Here is a 22,471-nt window from a genome sequence, read left to right as displayed (position 1 = left end):
TTTCCTAGAGTTTATGACTAATACAGGAGACAGATTTTTATTAGATATTCTTAAATAAATGTAAAATTACCATTTTGATAAGTGCTAAGTTGCTACAAATATAATGGGAGATTTTTAAGTAGTAAAGAAGTCAGAGAAATATGACTAAGTTTAGATCTCAATGCTGAGAGGCAGTTAAGTGGAAAAAGAGTGTCCCAGGAGGAAGAAACATCATGGTCAAAGGCCCATTTGCATGGACACAGATGGGACTGTGGAGACTTCAGTCTGTACACTCAAGTCTTTCTTCTAGCAGGAAGGTATTCTTCCACTAAATCTTTGATTAATGTTTCATGTACAGGTTTGGTTTCTTCCTCAAAAGCATCAGATCTTAGATTGGTGATTTAGCTCATCCTCTGAACCACCTACCTTCTTTCGCTATTTGCTTCTTTATTTTTCTTCCATATTTTTCACAGATGTTCAAATGTAAGTTCATCATTGACTTGTTTGTTTGGTCATTGTCTTCTTTTAACCTTATCCAATATATATTTCAATTACACTCTTGCATTATTTTGATTCCTTGCAAGTTTTCCTAGTCTTATTCATGTATGTTGAATTTTTCTCATTTTCCCCCTAAGATTTGTATTCATGTTTAATAAATGCCATTGAATTAAAGATTAATATTTATTCTGGATTCTTGGATTCTGAAGTAGATCAAATAATTTGAGGCATATGTTTTAATGTTCCTTTTCCTCATTGTACATATCACATTTATAAATACTAATTTATAACAAAGAAACACACACACACACACACACACACACACACACACACAAAACCACTATGCAATTGAGAAACAGCTCATAAATTATCTGGTGCAGAGAGCAGACAGACAAAATGAAGACACATCTATTAAATGGGCTTTGCTTTTTCAAGTTAATATCAGTTCTTTTAATTTATTTTCATGAGCCCAAAAGAAACACCACGTTCTGTAATATGTTATCTGACAACCATAACTCATAAATTTTTGTCTATCTTTATTTCTTCAGCAGTATTTCTTCAGCAGTATTTTAATGGGAGGTTGGAAGAAGATGCAGCAGGGGTTGCTAGACAAATTTAATTTTAAATTATAAATAAGGTCTGTGAAAGATACATAAATGACAGATGCCATAATAGCATAAATCCTCAGTTACACTAGACTTCAGGCTTGTGTAACATGATCCATACTTTTTTTTTTTTTAAAGGTATTAAGGCTTCTCTCCTTATTTAGGTTATAAATTTCTCTCCTCATCTTTTTACCATCACTGATTTTCTAGCCATTTGTTTTAATGAGTTATGTTACCTGAGCAAATACTTTTTCTTCTGTTACATACTACTCTCACTTTAAATTTGTATGGAGCATATATTCTAATCTTAACCACATATGCATAGTCATATAATGATGCGTACTTACATTCATTTTTATTTATAGTCTGTTTCATTATTATAAATTAATAAGTAATTCATTGTCCCATCATATGTAAAGAGTGTGGGAATAGTCAGTAAAAGAATCAGAAAAGACACAAAAATAACATCCTATTAAATGAATACAATGTTGGTTGGAAACCCAGCAACAAAAGACTTTATTTTTGCCCTTACATGTGTGTTTCACAGTCTCCTCTAGCAGAAGGTGCAAAACAACCATCATTATTTGAGAATTCTAAGTTTGCTTCATTCACAGATTTTCTTCTAATTTCTGATGGCTTGGTATATTTTCTTTTCATAGCATAAATAAATACAATACACAAAATAATTGTTGAGAATCTTAAGCTCTCAATTAAGCCCAAGAAGGTCTTTCTGTAAAAAGAGAAAGAAAGTCAATTTTTATTTTAAACTGTGTGAAACAATTTACAATGCTTCTCTCCAGTATGCAGAAGAACTTAAAAGAAGAAAACAAACATATGATGTTTGAAATTATACATGAAAGTATTAAGGCAACAATTCTAGTGATTCTTTTTATTGGGGTACAAAGGATTTTTAATTATTTTAAAGGGAATATTAAGCCACAGAATTTAAGGATGGTTAATGATCTACCCAAGTGCTTTCTATAAAGTAAGGTATATTTGGAATGCGTTAACTTTCTCAAACACAGATTAGTTTATGTAGAATGTAACAGATTATAAAGGGAATGAATTGACTGTGAGATAATAAAATTGAAACCATTTAGATTGAATCAGGAGCCAGCATTTAGTTTATCGGCAAAATGCAGTCTAAAATGCCCTGCAGTGTGGCCTCCTGGAAGTATTTAACAAAGCTCCATGAAATGACCTATCATGCAAGGTCTGTTTCTGGGGTGCTCAACTGTGGTTGTACATTAAAATCACCTGAAGATATCTAAAAACTCCCATGTTCAAACCACACCCCTTGACCAATTAAATAAAAATCTCTATAGGTGGGACACAGAAATTAGTATTTTTTAAAGCTTCTCAGCTGATTATAATGAGCAGGAAAGATTGATGACCACTGACCTAGTAGGTTAGGAAACATTCACTGGTCTTATGACAGTGTTAACTTAATGTTGACAAGCTATATGCAAAAAATATTTTAATAATTATTAGGTTTGATTGAAGGTGAATGGCATTAATCATATAATTTTGACCTGTTTAAACATAAGTTTATTAAAATGTCAGTAGGATTTTTGTGGTGTACCAAATACAATGAAAGAAATATTTTAAAAGTCTTCACATATATTTGGTTCATACCTGGGTTATGTCAAGTAGTAATACACTAATGTTAAACTTTCCAAAAATTCCACTGCTATCAAGAAAAATTAATATGGGTTACTTATTATGTGATTGTTGTTGAGAAAATTTGAATAACTTGTGTTTAAATTTAGGATTGATATCAATATAGATTTCTATTCCTTGCTTTAGGAATTGTTGATACTATTTGTCTATGCTAGATAAAATCAATGGACAATTATCTGGTTACCTCAAAATAATAAATCCTAAACATCACAAGATGATAGTTTAACTTTTTTGTGTGTGTATTCATTGGTGAACACACTGCTCTTTTAAAAAATTTCATGTTAAGCCATCTTTATGCAATTACTTTGCAAAGTAGTACTTTAGGCAATGGACACAACTGACCAGAGGAAAAGTGACAGGCGCTGTGAGTGAGCTCCAAAGTGCATTGAATTATAAAGAGAGGGAGCTATTTTCAGCTGGCTGGAATGCTGCAAGCTTTAGGAAAGATCATACCGTTGGAATCATCATGTCATAGCTTTCTCAGACTGCCTTCTTTCACTTAGCAATGTGCATTTAAGTTACTGCCTTGCCTTTTTTTTTTTTTTTTACCTTGATAGCTCACTTATTTTTATCATTGAATAATTTCTGTTGTATAAATGTACCACAGTTTATTTATTTACCTACTGAGGGCCATGTTTGTTGCTTCCATATTTTGGCTATTACGAATAAAGCTGTTGTAAATATGTAAGTACAGCTTTTTGTGTGGACATGTTTTCAGCTCCTTTGGGTAAATAATTAGGAGCACAATTACTTGATTATACAATAAACCTGTGTTTAGCTTTGTAAGAAACTGTCTGACTGTTTTTCAAACTGGCTGTACCATTTTGCCTCCCCCCCAGTAATGAAAGAGAGTTCCTGTTGTTCCGCATCATTGCTAGCATTCGGTATTGTTTATTTTAAGTTTTTAAGAGCTCTTTATATGTTTAGGACATCTGCCTTGTGTCTGTGCTGCAAGTTACAAATTCTTTTTTCCAGTTTATTTTTTATCTTTGAACTTTGCTTAAGATAAGGTTTGTGATACAGAGTTTTAAAAATGTTAAATGTTTTTTCGACTATGGTTTTGGGGGTTTGGGTCACACTTAGAAACATGTTTCTGCTTCCTAGATAATTAAAATAATTTCTATCACAATTTCTTCTAATTTTAAATTGACATTTCAAATTTTAAATTTATATATTTGATTAATCAAATTTTAAACTTATGTGTTTGATTACTCTGCAATTAATTATTTACAATTAAGGTATTATTGTCACCCTTTTTTCCTAGATGGCTACCTCATTGTTTTCTTATGATTAAAATAATATCAAAATAATTTTTTCCTTTTTGTTCCCCATTAACCTATAGTTAGAGCCCCAGGTGATCATTTTGTATCTTCGAAGAAAAGCAAGAAGCCAATGAATATAGATGTTGCTGTTGTTTATTATTAGAAAAATTTTTGGAAACAAAAAGGATTTGAACATAAATCCAGGTTTTTTTGTCATTAGCTGTGTGATTTTTGAATAGTACTCATTCTCTTTAAATGTTACTTTCTTCATATTTTAAAAAAAGGAGAAAAATAATTATCTTCTACAATTTCTATGAGTATTAAAATGAGATATTGGATTGCCAGATACCCTACTGGATATAGTTCATTAAATGACGGCTATAATAATTATTATTTTACTGACAATGATATTTCATCCTTTAAGAATTAATATAAAATAAATTAATAAAATATATTAATGACAACTTACCCAAACATTTCGGAATTATATATCCTACAAGAACCTTGCTTCCCTTTGCTGTTGATGGACCACTTCATACATGATCTATCAATCAGAGCCCCAAAATATATAGGAGCTAGCATTCCTCCTGCAACATGAGATGAGATTTCAATCCAAGGAACACCTTTCCAATGTAATGGATGAGAGTCCATACTGATATATTTTGGATTAAATGAAAGTTAAAAACTTTGGAGGACTCTTCCATTGTTTTGGCCTAATTCTATTCAAAATCAAGATTACTGGGACTCTCAAAGGGTAAAGGGGGTCAAATATATGGTGAGAGAAGAAAATTTGACTTTGGGTGGTGGACACACAATGCAATATAGAGATCATGTATCATAAAAATGTACACCTGAAACCTATATAATCTTATTAACCAATGTCACCACAATAAATTTAATAAAAAATAAAATTTAAAAAAGGAATCTCAAAATATGAAACCACATATAATAGCACAGACATCTATTTTTTTTTTTTTTAACCTCACCCGAGGACATTTCTGCATTTTTTGATCAGATAGAGCAGGAGGGAGAGAGAGGAAGAGAGAGAGAAACATCGATGTGAAGGGACACATCGAGTGGCTGCCACCCGCATGACCAACCAGGGCCCGGGACAAACTGCAACCGAGGTACTTGCCCTTAGCGGGAACCGAACCTGGGTCTCTCTGTACCGCAGGCCGACGTTCCAACCACTGAGCCAAACCGGCCAGGGCGCACAGACATCTTTTATCAACCCTCACCCTGCCACTACACATAGGAACTATATGCCTGTTTACTCTGTTCTTCTGATAGTGCCATTTAACTTAAGCCTGAAGGGTAAAAAGAAAATGTTGTTTATAAAACATGAATGCTATATTGGCTTATATGCATTTTTTATTTATTTTTTTCTTTTGGTTCTTGGCAAAGAGAGCTGGAAGAGTGGGAATAGATATAGCTTCACAGGAAAATGAAAACGCTCTCAGATTAACTGCTGCCAAAGCAGGAGATTTTTCAACTTTATTTTAAAGAAAATTAAAAGGTAAGTGCCAACACTAGGACTTCCTCCCAGAGAAGCACAGGCCTGACTTCACAGAATGCTAGGCTCTTGGCAGGTTGTCCTCTGGTGGCTCAGAGTTTCACTGCCACCTTCATAGTGTCACTAGAGACCACAATCATGCATTTTTTTCTCCTTTGATTATGTGCATTTTTAATACCTCCTACAGTAGCCTGGGCTGTCCAAGTCAGAGCCTGTGGTGCAGAATTTTGTATCTATTGATGATCAGAACAGCTGAATGTCTCAAATGGTGTGTGCCTAACCTAATTCTTGTTTGTGGTGTAAGATTTTTCAGAATATGAAGCTTTTCAGGAACATGTGCATTGTCTTATAGCAGAAGTGCCAACCTGCTTTTACTGCTATTTTAATAAAATCTGATATTGACTCTTAGTTCTAAACATTGGTAATTTGACCAACATTTTAGGGACATGCTTATTTGACCAAACAATAAATTAAAGTTTCAGGTAACAAACTTGGTCTGAAATAATCATTGGAATTATTAAATTTCAAATAACTTATTTTTCAAATGCCATTTTCAGTTTAATATATTCTATACACCTTCCAAAATTTACACATACATTGTATTCAAGACAATTGTTTTTTAATTGAAAATTTGGTAGTCAGCATGTATTTTCCCCACAAAAGCAGATAGGCTCCCTTGTGCCATATATTGGACATATCCAAATAGAATGTTCTGCCCATCTGGTGTGGCTCAGTGGTTGAGCATCGACCCATGCACCAAGAGGTCACTGGTTCGATTCCTGGTCAAGGCACATGCCCAGGTTGTGGGCCCAATCCCTAGTGGGGGCATGCAGGAGGTGGCCAATTGATGCTTCTCTCTCTCTCCCCCTCTCTCTCAAACTAATAAAGAAAAAAATTAAAATCCCCAAAAAACAATAACAAAATAAACCCAAAATTGGATCTCACAATTAGAACGACAAAATTCCTCTTTTTTTTTTTCTATTTTATATCAGCAGAGGACATTTTTTATTCTCCATCTCATTTCAGCATATTAGAAAAAGCCCTGGCTTCCTAAATTCTATGTTCATCTGCTAACTTCTGTGCCCTAAATGCTCGAAGGGAGGCATCTCCACTGGATCTGGAGACAGGGAACTGCTGGGATGGACAGAGCTATGGGTTAGAGAAGCATGAAGAGGAATCTGGGAAGAAATTGTAATGGGATCCTCCAGCACCTTTAGCTTCTCCTCTCTCAGGCCTGTTTGGTTTCCTCTTTTTACCTTTGAGGATCTGTGGCCTTCTCCCTTAATACACTTTTTACTGGACAACTTGTCTATTGCAATTTGGCCACAGAGTTATGACTTTTTGCTTGCAAGGGTCCCAGGAAATGACCCCTCTCAATTCCTTTTCCTTCTGCCATAAACAGTTGCCTCGAGGCCATGATCAGTCTTCTACCCCAATCCCTAGGTGAATGATACCCTTTCCTTCTTCCCAGGAATTAACATATAATGTTAACAGGTCTTACACAGAGGCATGCACGGGTAGGCTAGAAGTTGTTAAATTAACAACAGAAATCAGTATGGTGGAAATGGTAAATGGTAATAAGAGGAAGGAACAACTTCACTGGAATATTTAGAGATAGGCCTTTGCCCCTGAGCATCTACAGCCCTACCCTTTAACAAAACCTGCAATTTTCTTAGCTTTCATTCAGAACACCCCCTTATTCCAAATGTTCAATTCTTTTAGTTTTCATCTCCTCTTGCATTTTTAACTTCTGATAAAAGTTAGCTGCCCCCTCCTTAGAGAACTAGCCAATGGGGGAGGCAGCCAAAGCCAACTTCTGCAGTTCTGTGCAGTCTCAGCCTGACCAGATTCCCTGACCCCTGAGCTGTCTGGGGCATTACCCACCTCAGTGTAAAGGGAAGGCCCTCCACTTTGCCTATAAGGAGAAATATTTCTAAGTCTGAAAGTAAAACAGCAAAAATAAAAGAAGAAAACCCAACTTTGTAGGCCGTCTATCTTTATGTTAGAAAGAGTGTAAAACAAATATGATGATCCCTTGTTCTAGTTAAAGATGGACTTGAACTAGAATTAACAATCAAATTCTCTTTTAGTTCACACAGTTTTCCTCTGTCTCTTATTATTTGTCAGTTACCACAAAAATAGAAACAACTTTTACTCATACCTCTTTTTTATTTTCTTAAAATTTGAAATGAATTACGTTCAGTCTTTGAGCTTTGACTGAAATTTTATATCTTGAATTTATAATCTGTCTATTTATCGTACCTAGTGTTCGTATAGTGAATGCATAGACACCCATCGCAAGTGATTTCAGTTCAGGTTGAACATTTCTGAAATAAAATAAAGGCAAAAAAAAAATATATTAAATGTCTTTAAAATGCCAAACTGAGTTTAATATTAAAACATTTCTGTGTCATTGTTCTTCATGGTCAAATAGAAGCCCTCATGTAAGTAGCTGACTTTACTTAAAATTATATTTCCAGTTGTTTTAAAAGGAAAACATCTGAACAATAATAATAATTATTTTTTCTCTTATTCCTTTAGTGAGTTATAATTTCAGAACCATTTCACAAACATTTTCACATTGGCTTCTAATGAAATCCCATGAGAGAGCGGTTGGAACAGACTATATGAAGACACTGATTCTGTGTGGTCTATTTAGTTAGCACAGGCCAGGTCTAGGTCACAGCACAGCTCTTTCTACCATCTTATTTCTGTTATTGCTGCTAACAGAAAAGTTGGCTAATAGGATTCATGAACTACATAATACTAATAGGTAATTCACTCTGACAGTCTTATCAAGATGTAAGGTATTTCAAAATTTAAAGTTCTTTTAGAATCACAACAGGGATTTTTTAAAGATTGAGGCAATGATTACTAATATTCTTAGTAAGAGGAGCAAGTATAGAATCTATGTTTTTATAATGTAAGAATCAGAGGTAAATTATTATTATGACATTGAAGTATCACAATAATCCTAAGAAAATGCATTCTTAGAACATTAAAATGTAACAAACCATAAATTTGGGTTTCAAATATATTATGAAAGAATATGCACATTATTAGATGTGTTTATAGCCTAACATATATAAAAATGCTTTTAAAAGTCATACTCACTTAAAAATCAGCATGACAGTTGGGGCTGCTCCCAATGAAGTGGTAAAAGAATTCAGGATTTGCACTACTATGTAAATATAAAATTTTTTAATACAGTGATCACCATTTCTCGGGCATGTACCCAAATTCACTGAGTTACTTTTGTTCTGGAGACCAGTTGCTTCCACACAACTACAGTTATAAAACACCTAAAAAATAGTTTTTGAAATATTATAGAATATATTTACACAATATGACTGGTCTATAAATTCAGCCATTTCTTAAGAAAATTTCATTCATCGAAGCTAAAATATATACAAGTTTTAAAGAAAATATTCTAAAAGTACAGTTTCTTAATAGTTGAAAGGCAAAATAGTTTCCTTTCTAGAAAAATAAAATGTAATTCATCATTAACATTTAATTTATCCCTGATTTAAAAATTAGAAAAGAATAGAAGAAATTAATGTCTGAAATTCTGTATGCAATTTTTTCATTAATATAAATTATTTTACCTCTCCCACTCACTTTTACTATCTATAACACACCTACTTACTCTGTTTATCAATCTCTAACAAATATCAGGGACATTCTTGAGGAGGGATTTCCTAAGGGATCCAGAATATATAGTAGTTTGGGAGGGGTCAAAACCCGGGACTAGAGATACCCATTGGAATGAAGCAGAGTCAAGGGAAAAAGTGGCCAGTCAGGAATGCTGGAATTCTATGTTGGCGGTTGACACTACATTCAAGAGCATAATGACAGATTATAGAATAAATGATGCTATAAATGAGGTTAAACTCAACAGAATACCCTAATAGAGCACAGAAGGAGAAAACTTAGTAAAAATGATTTTAGAGATTTAATTTGGCAGACACTTTCTATAGCTAGGTAGCTTTAAGAAATTTTTTCTGAGTCTAGGCTAAACTAAGGTTTATGGGTAATTTAAATCTGTTAATGTTAAAGGTTAATTACAAAAGGAAAAATTTGAATCCATACTTACCTGAAAACCAAGCATTACTTTTTCACAAGGAATAATGTGGAAAAACCCTTTATGTAGCAAGTCTATTGGTCAATAAAACCAAACTTATGTTTAAAGAATATTATTTTTCATGGTTAAGAATGATTTATTTTTAAGGATTTGGTAAAAGAATTCCCTAGTTGTCCCAAAATGGTACAGTCATTGCCAATATTAAGCAAAAAGAAAAAAAGAGAGAGAGAACCTATGGACATGGACAACAGTGTGGTGATTGCAAGAGGAGGAGAGGGGTTAAAAAGGTGAAAGAAGGCATAGAGGAGATAAATGGTGATGAGAGAAATAAAATAAAATACAAATTTTTATTTTTTTCATTTTTTTTATCCTCACTCGAGGACATTTTTCCCCCATTTTTTGTTCAGATAGAGTGGGAGGGAGAGGAAGAGAGAGAGAGAGAAACATCGACATGAAAGAGACACATCGAGTGGCTGCCACCCGCACGACCAACCAGGGCCGGGGACAAACCGCAACCGAGGTACATGCCCTTAGCGGGAACCGAACCCGGGTCTCTCTGGACCTCAGGCCGACGCTCTAACTGCTGAGCAAACTGGCCAGGGCAAAATACAAAGTTTTAAAAAGAGAAGATAATGTCGCCATACTAACCAGAGGGCTCTTTAGCATTCTAAAATTATGCCTCTCCCAGGCATCACTAATAGGCAAAGTGAGACCATGGATGAAATGGGACACTCTCAGTGAGATGTGGGTTTTAAGTATAGTACCTGGGTCATGTTTGTGCCAATTTATAACCCAGTTTCTAAAGAGCCTAGGGGTTTTATTTTTTAAAGTTTTCAGTGCCCTTCAGTAATATGATTCATATAACTATGGGCAAGAACACAATGAAAAAAATTGAAAATCAGAGGCAGAAGGGTGTGGTAGAGAGCAATAATTATAGCTGAATATATTGCTAATGTTGGTTATAAAAAAAAAAAAAAAGGCCCAGGCAATGGCTACCCAACTCTGTGAGAATTTCAGTGGATTGTAGGTAGAATAGAGAATACCGTAGCTGATCCCTAACTCTTGGGAATTACCCAGAGGAGGGGGAAGAACTCACAGTTTGGATGGAAAATATTCTCAGTAAAAAAGGAAATGGCATTTCTACGGGACATGCTAGCAACAGGTTAGCAGGCTACCAAGTTATCTTTGGTAGAAGTGTCAGTTTTGGGGAAATCAAGATTGGAAGCAAGAATTGGACAGTCAAGTGAGCATGAAGCCTTGATTAATTTCTTTGAAAGTGAAAAGTGCAGTGAGGCTAGAGATAAACTTGTTAGGATCTATATGAAAAATTACATACTATAGTTTTTCTGGAAAGGCTAGTAGTATTGACAAGGGGTTGGCTCAGGACTTTCCCTAACTTCTGAAGGGCAAAGTACCCCCAACTTAACAGAAATTATATCCTTTCATCAAATAAGGTGATAGAGATCCTAAATGCATTTAGATTTCAAAAGGTCATATTCTTATACACGAGGGAAAAAAGCGTAAGTAATCTCACATGATAATTCAAGCAACAGAAAAGCCTGTTTTTGTCCCAAATCAAATTTTGTTCTATTTTATTTTATTTTTGTGTAAGTTTTAAAAATTCCAAACTTAGAATTTATGAGGCTTTGTTTATACAACACAATGTCTGCCATCACAATGGCAGACAACATGGGAAGTCTTTTTCTTTTATCTTTTTACTGGATACCTTAGTATAGAAAAATTTTGGTAAGAAGAAGGAGATTCCAAGATGCCTGCTGAGTAAGTGAGAGCTGCAAACTAGATCCACAGCTATGTTACAAAGCAATCAACCTGAACAACCCACTAAAGGCTAGCTGATCTAAAATACTATAGCCAAGAATTACAGAAAGAGCCACATAAATACAGGTAAGAAGGGCGGAGGAGCAGAAAGGGACAGCTACTGCACTCAGGTGCAGCTGCGGCTGAGAAGCCAGAAATATAATGGCTGTAAAACTCCCTTCCCCCAGAAATGTGGGGTCTCAACCCCATGCATGGATCCCCAACCCAGAGCAACAGAGATGGGAAGAGGAGCCCGTGTGGCACCTGACTGAAAATCAGTGGGGATTCAGTCTGAGAGACTTAGACCACACTTTCCCAGGGAAGAGCACTCCTTTTGTTACAGTGACAGCCTGGAGAGTTCACGACCATACTCCAACTGCTAGCAAGGCCACATTGCCGTACTCAGGTACTATGGAAGGGTCTGTTGGCTACACTGAGCAGTGACTTAAAGGGGCCCTTTTTTTCTGGGGAGGCTTCTGGTGGAGATCCAGAGAGTGACTACAATGTGTTGTTTGGGGAAAAGGGCCAGTCTCCTCACCTTCAAGCACCCAGCTGGCTTCCCTCATTCTATCTGTTGAGCCACTTGGCTTGCCCTGTCCTGCTGGCTACAGCAGCATGGGGGAACTATGCTACGGTGGGACTTTTGGCCTTGTCCTGCTGAGACCAGCTTCCTGAGAGATCAAAGTGCCACACAGGGCTGGGACTTTGGCCCCATCCTTCTTGGTTCAGCATTGTGGGGCAACTGGGGAGTCATGCAGAGCTGGGATTTTTGGACTGTGTCTGCTAGGAGGTTACTCTACAGGAGTCAGAAGGGCAAGTGCTGGGCTGTGTGCCTGCACTGTGGGAAGGCAAATCCAATCTCCCCTGTGAGTTCAGCCTGCACTACCCCAAAGAGGGAAGGAAGTACTTGCCCCCCTTCTATAAATTAGCAGGTACTACCCCCCATGGGAGACTGTTTGGATCAGCCCTGCCAAGTCCCAGATACCTCCACTGGATGCAATTTCATGGAGGAAAGGTAGAGGAGCTCAGAGCAGACACATTCAAAGTATGAAATCCTTGGAGGCTATTGTCTGGGACTGGGATGGGGTGATTATCCTCCTCTTGTGGGCTGGGCAGGCATTATCCCCAGTGAGAGACTCTTTCGATCTACCCATCTGAACCCAGGATGGCTGAGCTCCTCTTGCATAGGGGATGGCCTACTGCACCCAATCTGAACTTGCAGGGAGCTCCCCTAGGGGGAACTAGAGTGGATACTCTGGCAGTGACTGAGGGGATTGGCTTGGAAGCAGGGGCCATTTTCTTCTCATTGAATGCCAGATTGCATGATCCCCAAGTAGGGGACCCACTCTCCCTATCCTCCTGACCTCAGTTGCCCCACCCTACTGAGCTCACAACCAGTGCAAGGGAATGTAGATCACAGCTAGCCTGGGCTCATACTACAATCTTTTTTTGGAAGGCTCTAGAAGAAGAGGAAGCAACCTCAGGGGAAGGTGGAGTAGCTGACAGGTAGAGACAGACCTCAAGGAGTTCTCATCTTTTTACAGATCTATCCCTAGTTCTGTAAAACTAGGAAGCCAACACTTTTACACAGATTGGACCATCCCACACACACTCAGGTTCAGTAGATGCAGACACAAACAGTGAACAGCATGGTAGCTACAGATAGGCAGCCCAAGGCTGGTTGCACACAATGTTGTAATTAAAAAGATAGTAAGCATTAAAAAGGACATAGAAACCATAAAAAGAACCAGTCCAAAATGAAGACTACAATACTTGAAATAAAGATGACACCAGACAGAATCAAGACCAGGTTAAATGAAGTAGAAGATTGAATCAGCAAATTAGAGGATGATATAACAGTAAGCAACAACAACAAAAAAGAGAATTAAAAGAAGTGAGGATAGTCTAAGAAACCTCTGGGACAACATCAAGTATAACACCATCTGCATCATAAGGATACCAGAAGAAGAGAGAAAGCAAGGGATAGAGAACATGTTTGAAGAAATAATGGCAGAAAATTCCCTAACCTGGTGAAGGATAAAGTTACACAAGTTCAGGAATCACTGAGAGTGCCATTGAAGAGAAATCCAGAGAGACCCACACGAAGACACATCATAGTTACAATGGCAAAAATTAAAGATAAAGAGAGAATTTTAAAGGTAGTTAGTTACTTACAAGGGAGTTATCATAAGGTTGTCAGCTGATTTCTCAACAGAAGCACTTCAGGCCAGAAAGGATTGGCATCAAGTATACAAAGCGATGAAAAGCAAGGACCTGCAAACAAGACTCCTCGATCTAGTGAGGCTATTATCTAAAATTGAAGGCTGAAAAAGAGTTTCCCAGACCAAAATAAAATGGCTAAAGGAGTTTATATTACACTAAACCAGTATTGCAAGAAATGTTAAAGATGAAGAAGAAGTATATATACAGAGGAACACAGTTATAAAGAAAAATGGTAACTCATAAGTACTATCAATAATAATCCTAAATGTAAATGGATTATATGCTCCAATCAAAAGATATAGGGTAGTTGAATGGATAAGAAAATATGATCCATATATATGCTGTCTACAAGAGACAAACCTCAGGACAAAAAATCCACACAGGCTAAAAGTGAAGAGATGAAAAAGAAATATTTTATGCAAATGGAAAAGAAGAAGAAGAAGAAGAAAAAAAACTGGCATACAACACTTATATCTGACAAAATAGTCTTCAAAAACAAAGGCCATAACAAGAGACAAAGAAAGTCACTACATAATTCTTAAAGGATTGATCCAATAAGAGGATATAACCATTGTAAACATATATGTACCCAATCTAGGAGCACCTAAATATATAAAGAAAATCTTGGTGGAGTTTTAAGGGAGACAACAGTAATACAGTCATAGTAGGGAATTTTTTTTTTTATCCTCACCAGAGGACATTTTTTCATTTTTTGTTCAAATAGAGTGGGAGGAAGAGAGAGAGAGAGAGAAACATCCATGTGAAAGAGACACATCGAGTGGTTGCCACCCACACAACCCAACCAGGGCCGGGGACAAACTGCAACCGAGGTATGCGCCCTTAGCGGGAAGTGAATCCGGGTCTCTCTCTGGACCACAGGCTGACACTCTAGCCACTGAGCCAAAACAGCCAGGGCCATAGTAGGAAATTTTAACACTCCACTGTCATCAATGAATAGATATTCCCGACAAAAATATCAACAAGGAAACAGTGACCTTCAACAACACACTAGACTGATAGATTTAATTAATATTTACAGAACATTTAAATCAAGGCAGCAGAATATACACTCTTCTTTTTTTTTTTTTTTTTATCCTCACCCGAGGATATTTTTCCATTTTTTGTACAGATAGAGCGGGAGGGAGAGAGAGGAAGGGAGAGAGAGAGAGAGAAACATCGACGTGAAAGGGGCACATCGAGTGGCTGCCATCCGCACGACCAACCAGGGCCGGGGACAAACGAAGTACATGCCCTTAGCGGGAACCGAACCCGGGTCTCTCCGGACCACAGGCCGACGCTCTAACCGCTGAGCCAAACTGGCCAGGGCAGAATATACACTCTTCTTAAGTGCATATGGAACATCCTCAAAGATTTACCACATGTTAGGACACAAATTCAAGAAGATTGAAATCATGTCAAGAATCCTCTCAGATCACAATGGCATTAAACTAGAACTCAACAATAATAATAAAAAAACCTCAAAAATATGCAAACACATGGAGGCTAATTAGCATGTCATAAAAAATGAATGAGATAATAATAAGATCAAGGAAGAAATTAAAAACTACTGGAAACAGCCCTGGCCAGTTTGGCTCAGCGGTTAGAGCGTCGGCCTGCGGTCCGGAGAGACCCGGGTTCGGTTCCCGCTAAGGGCACGTACTTCGGTTGCAGTTTGTCCCCGGCCCTGGTTGGTCGTGCGGGTGGCAGCCACTCGATGTGTCCCTTCACGTCGATGTTTCTCACTCTCTCTCCCTTCCTCTCTCTCCCTCCCACTCTATCTGTACAAAAAATGGAAAAATATCCTCGGGTGAGGATAAAAAAAAAACAAAAAACAAAACAAAACAAAACAAAAAACTACTGGAAACAAATGAAAGTGAACATGCAACAACTCAAAATCCATGTGACACAACAAAAGTAGTCTTGAGAAGAAAGTTCTTAGCATTACATGCCTCTACTTGAATAAGCAAGAAAAATGTCAAGTAAATAGTCTAACCATACATTTAAAAGAACTAGAAAAAGAACAAAAAACAAAGCCCACAGTAAGTAGAAGGAAGAAAATAATAAAGATTAGAGCAGAAATAAATGACATAGCAACTGAAAAAACAATACTAAAGATCAATGAAACCAAGAGCTGGTTCTTTGAAAAGATAAATGAGATCGATGAGCCTTTAATCAGACTCATCAAGGAAAAAAGAAAGAGGACCAAAATAAATAAAATCAGTAAATAACAACTGATATCACAGAAATACAAAGAATTGTAAGAAAATACTATGAATAACTATATGCCAACAAATTGGACAATCTGGGTGAAATGGACAGATTTCTAGAAACATACAATCTTCTAAAACTGAATCAGAAAGAATCAGAAAACTTGAATAGACCAATTACAACTAACAAAATATTAGCAAACTGGATCCAGCAATACATTAAAAAGATATGTGATCAAGTGGGATTTATTCCAGGGATGCAAGGTTGGTACACTATTAGCGTATTAAAAGGAGGTAGCACACGATGGGGTAAAGACAGTTTCTTCAATAAATGGTGTTGAGAAAATTGGATAGGTACATGCAAAAATTGACCACCAACTTATACCACACACGAGAATAAACTCAAAATTGATAAAAGACATAAAGGTAAGTCACAAAATAATAAAAATCCTAGAAGAAAACATTGGCAGCAAAATCTCAGATATCTCTCATAGCAATATTTTTATAAATATATCTCCTAGGGCAAGGGAAACAAAGGAAAACATAAAGAAATGGAAGTACATCAAATTTAAAACCTTTTGCACAGCCAAAGAAACCATCAACAAAATAAAAAGGGAATCCACTGTATGGGAGAACATGCTTGCCAGTGACACATGTGATAAGGGGTTAATTTCTATAATATATGAAGAACTAATACAATTCAACATTAGGAAGACAAACAATCCAATTAAAAAATGGGCAAATGACCTGAATACACACTTCTCCAAATAAGACATACAGATGGCAAATAGACATATAAAAAAAAAATGCTCAGTGTCACTAATCATCAGAGATACGCAAATTAAAACCACAATCAGATATTAGCTCACACCTGCCATAATGGTTACCATCAATAACTCAATAAACAACAAGTGCTAGTGAGGACGTGGAGAAAAGGGAACCCTAGTGCACTGTTAGTGGGAATGCAGACTGGTGCAGCCACTGTAGAAAACAGTATGGAATTTTCTCAAACAATTAAAAATGGAACTGCCTTTTGACCCAGCAATCTAACTTTTGGGAATATATTCTAAGATTTCTAAAACACCAGTTTTAAAGAATATATGTACCACTTTGTTCATAACAGCATTATTTACAATAGCTAAAATCTAGAAACAGCCCACGTGCCCATCAGTAGATGAGTGGATAAAAAAAGCTGTGGTCCATTTTCACAATGGAATACTACACAGCCATAAAAAAGACAGAACTCTTATCTTTTGTGACAGCATGAGTGGACCTGGATATTATTATGCTAAATGAAATAAGCCAGTCAAAGACAAATACCATATGATCTCAGTTATATGTAGAATCTAATGAGCAAAATAAGCTAACAAAATAGAAACAGAGGCATGGATACATAGACCAGATCGACAGCTGTCAGTGGGGAGAGGGGACTTGATGAAAGAAAGTGAAGGGATTAGCCAAAGAAAATATATGCATAATCTACAGGCACAGACAATAGTGTGGTGATGGCCATAGGAAAGGGTGGGTGGGGTCTGGGTGGAGGTGTTCAAAGTTGGGGAAATGGAGACATATTTAATAGTGTCAACAATAAAAGTAAAGTTAAAAAAGAAGAGAAATTTGATAAGTAACTGTTAAATCTGTGATTTTGATTAAGAGGAGAAAAGAAGGAACAAACTAATACTCACTATAGACTTTTTATTGATGCTTGAAGATTTACATCCTGCCAGACAAGGTGATATGTAAGTTATTCCATTGTCCCCACAGACTGGTTCCCATTGAGTTTCATCACAATTGCAGTCTGAGTTGCAATAAGAAAGTGGTACATTTATGTGAGATGCCACTGGATTATTTCTGGAAATATATGATGAACATATATCAAAAACAGAGAGGAGAAGAAGAGGGGGAGGGGAGGAGGAGAACAACAACAAGAACAAAATGAAGAGGAGGAGCAGGAGGGGAGGGAGAGAGGAAGTGAAAAGGGAAGGAGAGGGGAGGGGAAAAGAGATGAGAGGAGAGAGGTGAGGTAAGGAATGGAGAAAAGAGGGAAAGGGTTGCCCTTTAATTCGATAGATAAATTTGATGAGCAGTGCTGCCAAAATGGTAGTTTTATAGGGCTTATTAACTTGTTCACCCTCCGTCTTTACCCAGACATGATTTATGATCTTGATAAGGTAGAACAATAAAAAGAAACCAAAGAGGTTAGGTAAGACTTAGACAAGAGGTCTTTGTGATTCTATCAGCAATTACTCACTAAATAAGTCACTTCATTTTCCTGGTACTCAGTTTCTCTTCAGCAAGGTCATGGCATTAGATTAAGTTTCCTGCCAACTTACTGTAAGGTCCCCCCAAATCTGTGAATGTCATTTAACTAATTTTAATTTTAAAATCTCTATTTTCACTACATGGCAAAATAATTTAACATGGTTAAAGCAGAATTCCTAAGGATCAATTTTTTTTAAATAAAAAAATATATAATCAATTGAAAAAGACTAGAAAAACACCATAGAATTTTTAAGGTAAACTACAACATACTGTATAATGATTTACAGTGAAACATAGTTATATTTATAAAATATAATCTTAAAACATTGCTAAAATTACAAAATAAAACTTTGTATAATTAATTTTCTGCTTATAGATTTTTAAAATTATTTGCTTTTATTTTTGGTAAAAATCTTGATAATAATTGAGGATTGATAAATTAATTTACATAAAAAAGTAAAAAAGTAGATTCCGAAATTCTATTATCAGTAATTTTACTCAAAAGCATCTAGTACCTAATTCTGCTTGAGGACATATGACTGGGAGTAGTTAAGCTTAATGACTAATGACCTAGTCCAGACATTGCAATCAGAAACCCCTGTGTCCATACTAGTTCTGCCATAGCAATGTGACTATTCTTTTCAAAATCATGTTTCCCATTTGTAAGTCATATATATGTAATAGCATCAACCTCAAGGAAACTTTTTTGGAAAAATTCATTTTGCAGGGTTTTTTTTTTTTTTTAAATCCTCACCTGAAGATATTTTTTCATTTATTTTTCAGATTGAGTGGGAGGGAGGGGTAGAGAGAAAGTGAGACAGAGAGCAACACCAATGTGAGAGAGACGCATTGATTGGCTGCCTTGAGCACAACCCTGACCAGGGCCGGGGACTAACAGCAACCGAGGTATGTGCCCTTGACCGAAATCAAACCTGCAACTCTTTGGTTTGTGGGCTGATGCTCTAAGAGCTGAGCCAAAACAGCCAGGGCAATTTGGTAGTTTTTAAACATTTTGTTCTTAGTAGCCCTTCACACTCAAAAGTTGTGGGGCCCTCAGCGTGTTTTGTTCAAGTGGGTTATATCTATTGATATATACTCTATTAGAAATTAATGCTAAGAAGACTTTAATACACGAGCATACAAAAGCACACATATCATTAGCCATCTGACTGGTGTTATCATTGAATGTCTTTAGGTTTAGAAATTGTCACTATACATTCATGAGGAAATGAGAATGAAAAAGGCAAATACTGTCTTGGTATTATTTTTAAAATACTTCAAAATTGTTGACACTCTGATAAGCTTTCAGGGGCCCCTGTAGACCCTCAGACCACATTCTGAGAACTTTTGCACTAATTCATACTTTAAAAACGTACCCCAGGGACTAGCATTTCATAAATGCTAAATACATTTATTTTGTTGTTTACTGTCATTAGACTATGAATTCCACAAGGGCCTGATGTATTGTATAAATCTACTCAACCGTTAAGGAGGCACTCAATAAAATTTACTGATCGAAAAAAATCTCAGAGTACTGTAACTGCCTTCTTTTGAATAAATGGCATAGTTTCTATATTTGTTTTCGGGGAACTAGTTAAAGGCTAAAGCCTGCCTTGACAAACAGGGAACCCTTGAACTAATAATATGTGATGTGGTGTCAGCCTGCAGGCACTGGAGGACTGCGGACGAGTCATAGGTTCTCTGAATCTCAACTAATAAAAACTGAGAATATAAGAGGGTTGAGCTGTATGTCCTTAAAATTATTTTATTTTAAATTTTTTAATTAATTAATTAATTTTTGTTATAGATGTTTCTCCTTTTCCCCCCACTGATTCCCCCCTCCTCCTCCCTCCCCACCCTGTCACCAGCTTTGTTGTCCATGTCCATTGTTCATGCATACATGCATATAAGTTCTGTGGTTTAGCTCTCCCCCAACACCCCCTCTTCTAGGGATTGTCAGTCTGTACCCCACTTCCACGTCTCTGGGACTATCCCATTCCTCAGACTGTTATGTTCAGTATATTCAACAAATAAGTGAGATCATATGATACTTGTCTTTCTCAGTTTGGCTTGTTTCACTTAGGAAAATACTTTCCAGGTCCCTCCATGTCGTCTCAAAGGATAAGAGATCTTTCTTTTTTACAGCTCCATTGTGTACATGTACCACAGCTTTGTTATCCATTCATCTACTGATGGACATTTGGGCTGTTTCCAGATCTTAGCTATTGTAAACAGTGCTGCTATGAACATATATTCTTTCTGATTGGTGTTTCAGGCTTCTTAGGGTATATTCCTAGAAGTGGGATTACTGGGTCAAATAGCAGTTCAATTTTTAAATTTTTGAGGTAACACCATCTTGTTTTCCATAGTGGCTGCACCAGTCTGCATTCCCACCAGCAGTGTACTAGAGTCCCCTTTTCTCCACACCCTCGCCAACACTTGTTGTTTGATGATTTGTTGATGGTGGCCATTCTGACAGGTGTGAGGTGATACCTCATTGTTGTTTTAATTTGCATCCCTCTGATGATTAGTGATGTTGAGCATTTCTTCATATGTCTCTTAGCCATTTGTATGTCCTGTTTGGAGAGGTGTCTATTTAGTTCCTCTGCCCATTTTTTAATTGGGTTCTTTGTCTTTCTTTTGTTGAGTTGTATGAGCACTCTCTATATATTGGAATTTAACCCCTTATCTAATATATCATTGGCAATTAAGCTCTCCCATACAGTGGGTTGCCTTTCCATTTTGATGATTGTATCTTTTGCTGTGCAGAAGCTTTGAGTTTGATGTAGTCCCATATGTTCACTTTCTCCTTTGTTTCTGTTGCCTTAGGTGATGTATCAGTGAAAATTCTGCTGCGTATGATGTCTGAAATTTTGTTGCCTACATTTTCTAGGATTTTTATGGATTCATGAATCACATTTAAGTCTTTAATTTGCTTTGAGTTTATTCTTGTGTGTGGTGTAAGTTGATGGTCTAGTTTCATTTTTTTGCATGTAGCTGTCCAGTTTTCCCAACACCATTTATTAAAAAGGCTGTCTTTTCTCCACTTTATGCTCTTGCCACGTTTGTCAAATATTAATTGAGTACATTGTCTTGGGTCCATTTCTGGGTTCTCAATTCTGTTCCATTGATCTATCTGCCTGTTCTTGTGCCAGTACCACGCTGTTTTGATTACAGTGGCTTTGTAGTATAACCTGAAATCTGGTAATGTGATCCCTCCAACTTTGTTCTTCTTTTTCGAGATTAGTGTGGCTATTTGGGGTCTTTTTTGGTTCCATATGAACTTTTGAAGTATTTGTTCTAGTTCTGTGAAGTATGTTGTTGGTATTTTGATGGGGATTGCATTGAATCTATAGATTGCTTTGGGTATAATGGACATTTTAATGATGTTAATTTTACCAATGCATTAACAAGGTATGTGCTTCCACTTTTTAATATCTTCCTCTATTTCTTTTTTCAATGACCTGTAGTTTTCTGTGAATAGATCCTTTATTTCTTTGCTTAAGTTTATTCCTAGGTATCTTAATTTTTTTGCTGCGATGGTAAGTGGGATTGTTCTTTTAGTTTCTCTTTCTGTGAGTTCCTCATTGGTGTATAAGAATGTCATCGATTTCTTGACTTTAATTTTGTATCCTGCTACTTAGCCAAATTTATGTATTAAGTCTAGTAAATTGTTGATGGAGTCTTTGGGGTTTTTTATGTATAGTATCGTGTCATCTGTGCATAATGACAGTTTCACTTCCTCCTGTCCAATTTAGGTCTCTTTTATTTTTCTTCCTGTCTGATTGCTGTGGCTAAGACCTCCAGTACTATGTTAAATAAGAGTGGCAAAAGTGGGCATCCTTGTCTTGTTTCTGTTCTTAATGAAAATGCTTTTAGTTTTTGCCCATTGAGTACGATGTTGGCTGTAGGTCTTTCATATATGGCTTTTATTATGTCAAGATATGATCCCTCTATTCCCACATTGCTGAGCATTTTTTATCAGAAATGGGTGCTGGATTTTGTCAAATGCTTTTTCAGCATTTATTGATATGATCATATGATTTTTATCTGTCATTTTGTTTCTGCGGTGTATCACATTTATTGACTTGCAAATATTATATCAGCCTTGCATCCCTGGAATAAATCCCACTTGGTCATGGTGAATAATTTTTTTGATGTATTGCTGGATTTGATTTGCTAGTATTTTGTTCAGGATTTTGGCGTCTATGTTTATCATGGATATTGGCTGTAGTTTTCTTTCTTTGTAGTGTCTTTTTCTGGTTTTGGAATTAGGATTATGCTGGCTTTGTAAAACAAGTTTGGATGTCTTCCTTCTTCTTGAATTTTTAAAAATAGTTTGA

General features: G+C 36.4%; 1 protein-coding gene across 1 annotated transcript in view; it reads right to left on the bottom strand.

Annotated features, from left to right (window-relative positions):
• Window positions 1–1,610: 1,610 nt before the first annotated feature.
• The window catches only part of LOC118624389 (solute carrier organic anion transporter family member 1B3-like), a 41,379-nt gene continuing 20,518 nt past the window's right edge, over window positions 1,611–22,471 (bottom strand). Inside the window, exons 9-13 of the mRNA XM_036252613.1 lie at window positions 17,552–17,717; window positions 8,652–8,839; window positions 7,800–7,864; window positions 4,494–4,611; window positions 1,611–1,812 (exon numbers count right to left, since the gene is read on the bottom strand). Of these exons, the coding sequence (XP_036108506.1) occupies window positions 1,611–1,812; window positions 4,494–4,611; window positions 7,800–7,864; window positions 8,652–8,839; window positions 17,552–17,717 (739 nt within the window). The remainder of the gene's footprint in view (window positions 1,813–4,493; window positions 4,612–7,799; window positions 7,865–8,651; window positions 8,840–17,551; window positions 17,718–22,471) is intronic.

Source organism: Molossus molossus, unplaced genomic scaffold (assembly GCF_014108415.1).
Source record: "Molossus molossus isolate mMolMol1 unplaced genomic scaffold, mMolMol1.p scaffold_m16_p_10, whole genome shotgun sequence".
Classification (NCBI taxonomy): domain Eukaryota; kingdom Metazoa; phylum Chordata; class Mammalia; order Chiroptera; family Molossidae; genus Molossus; species Molossus molossus.
Note: the sequence above shows the minus strand (reverse complement) of the source record. Positions and strands in the feature narration are given on the sequence as shown.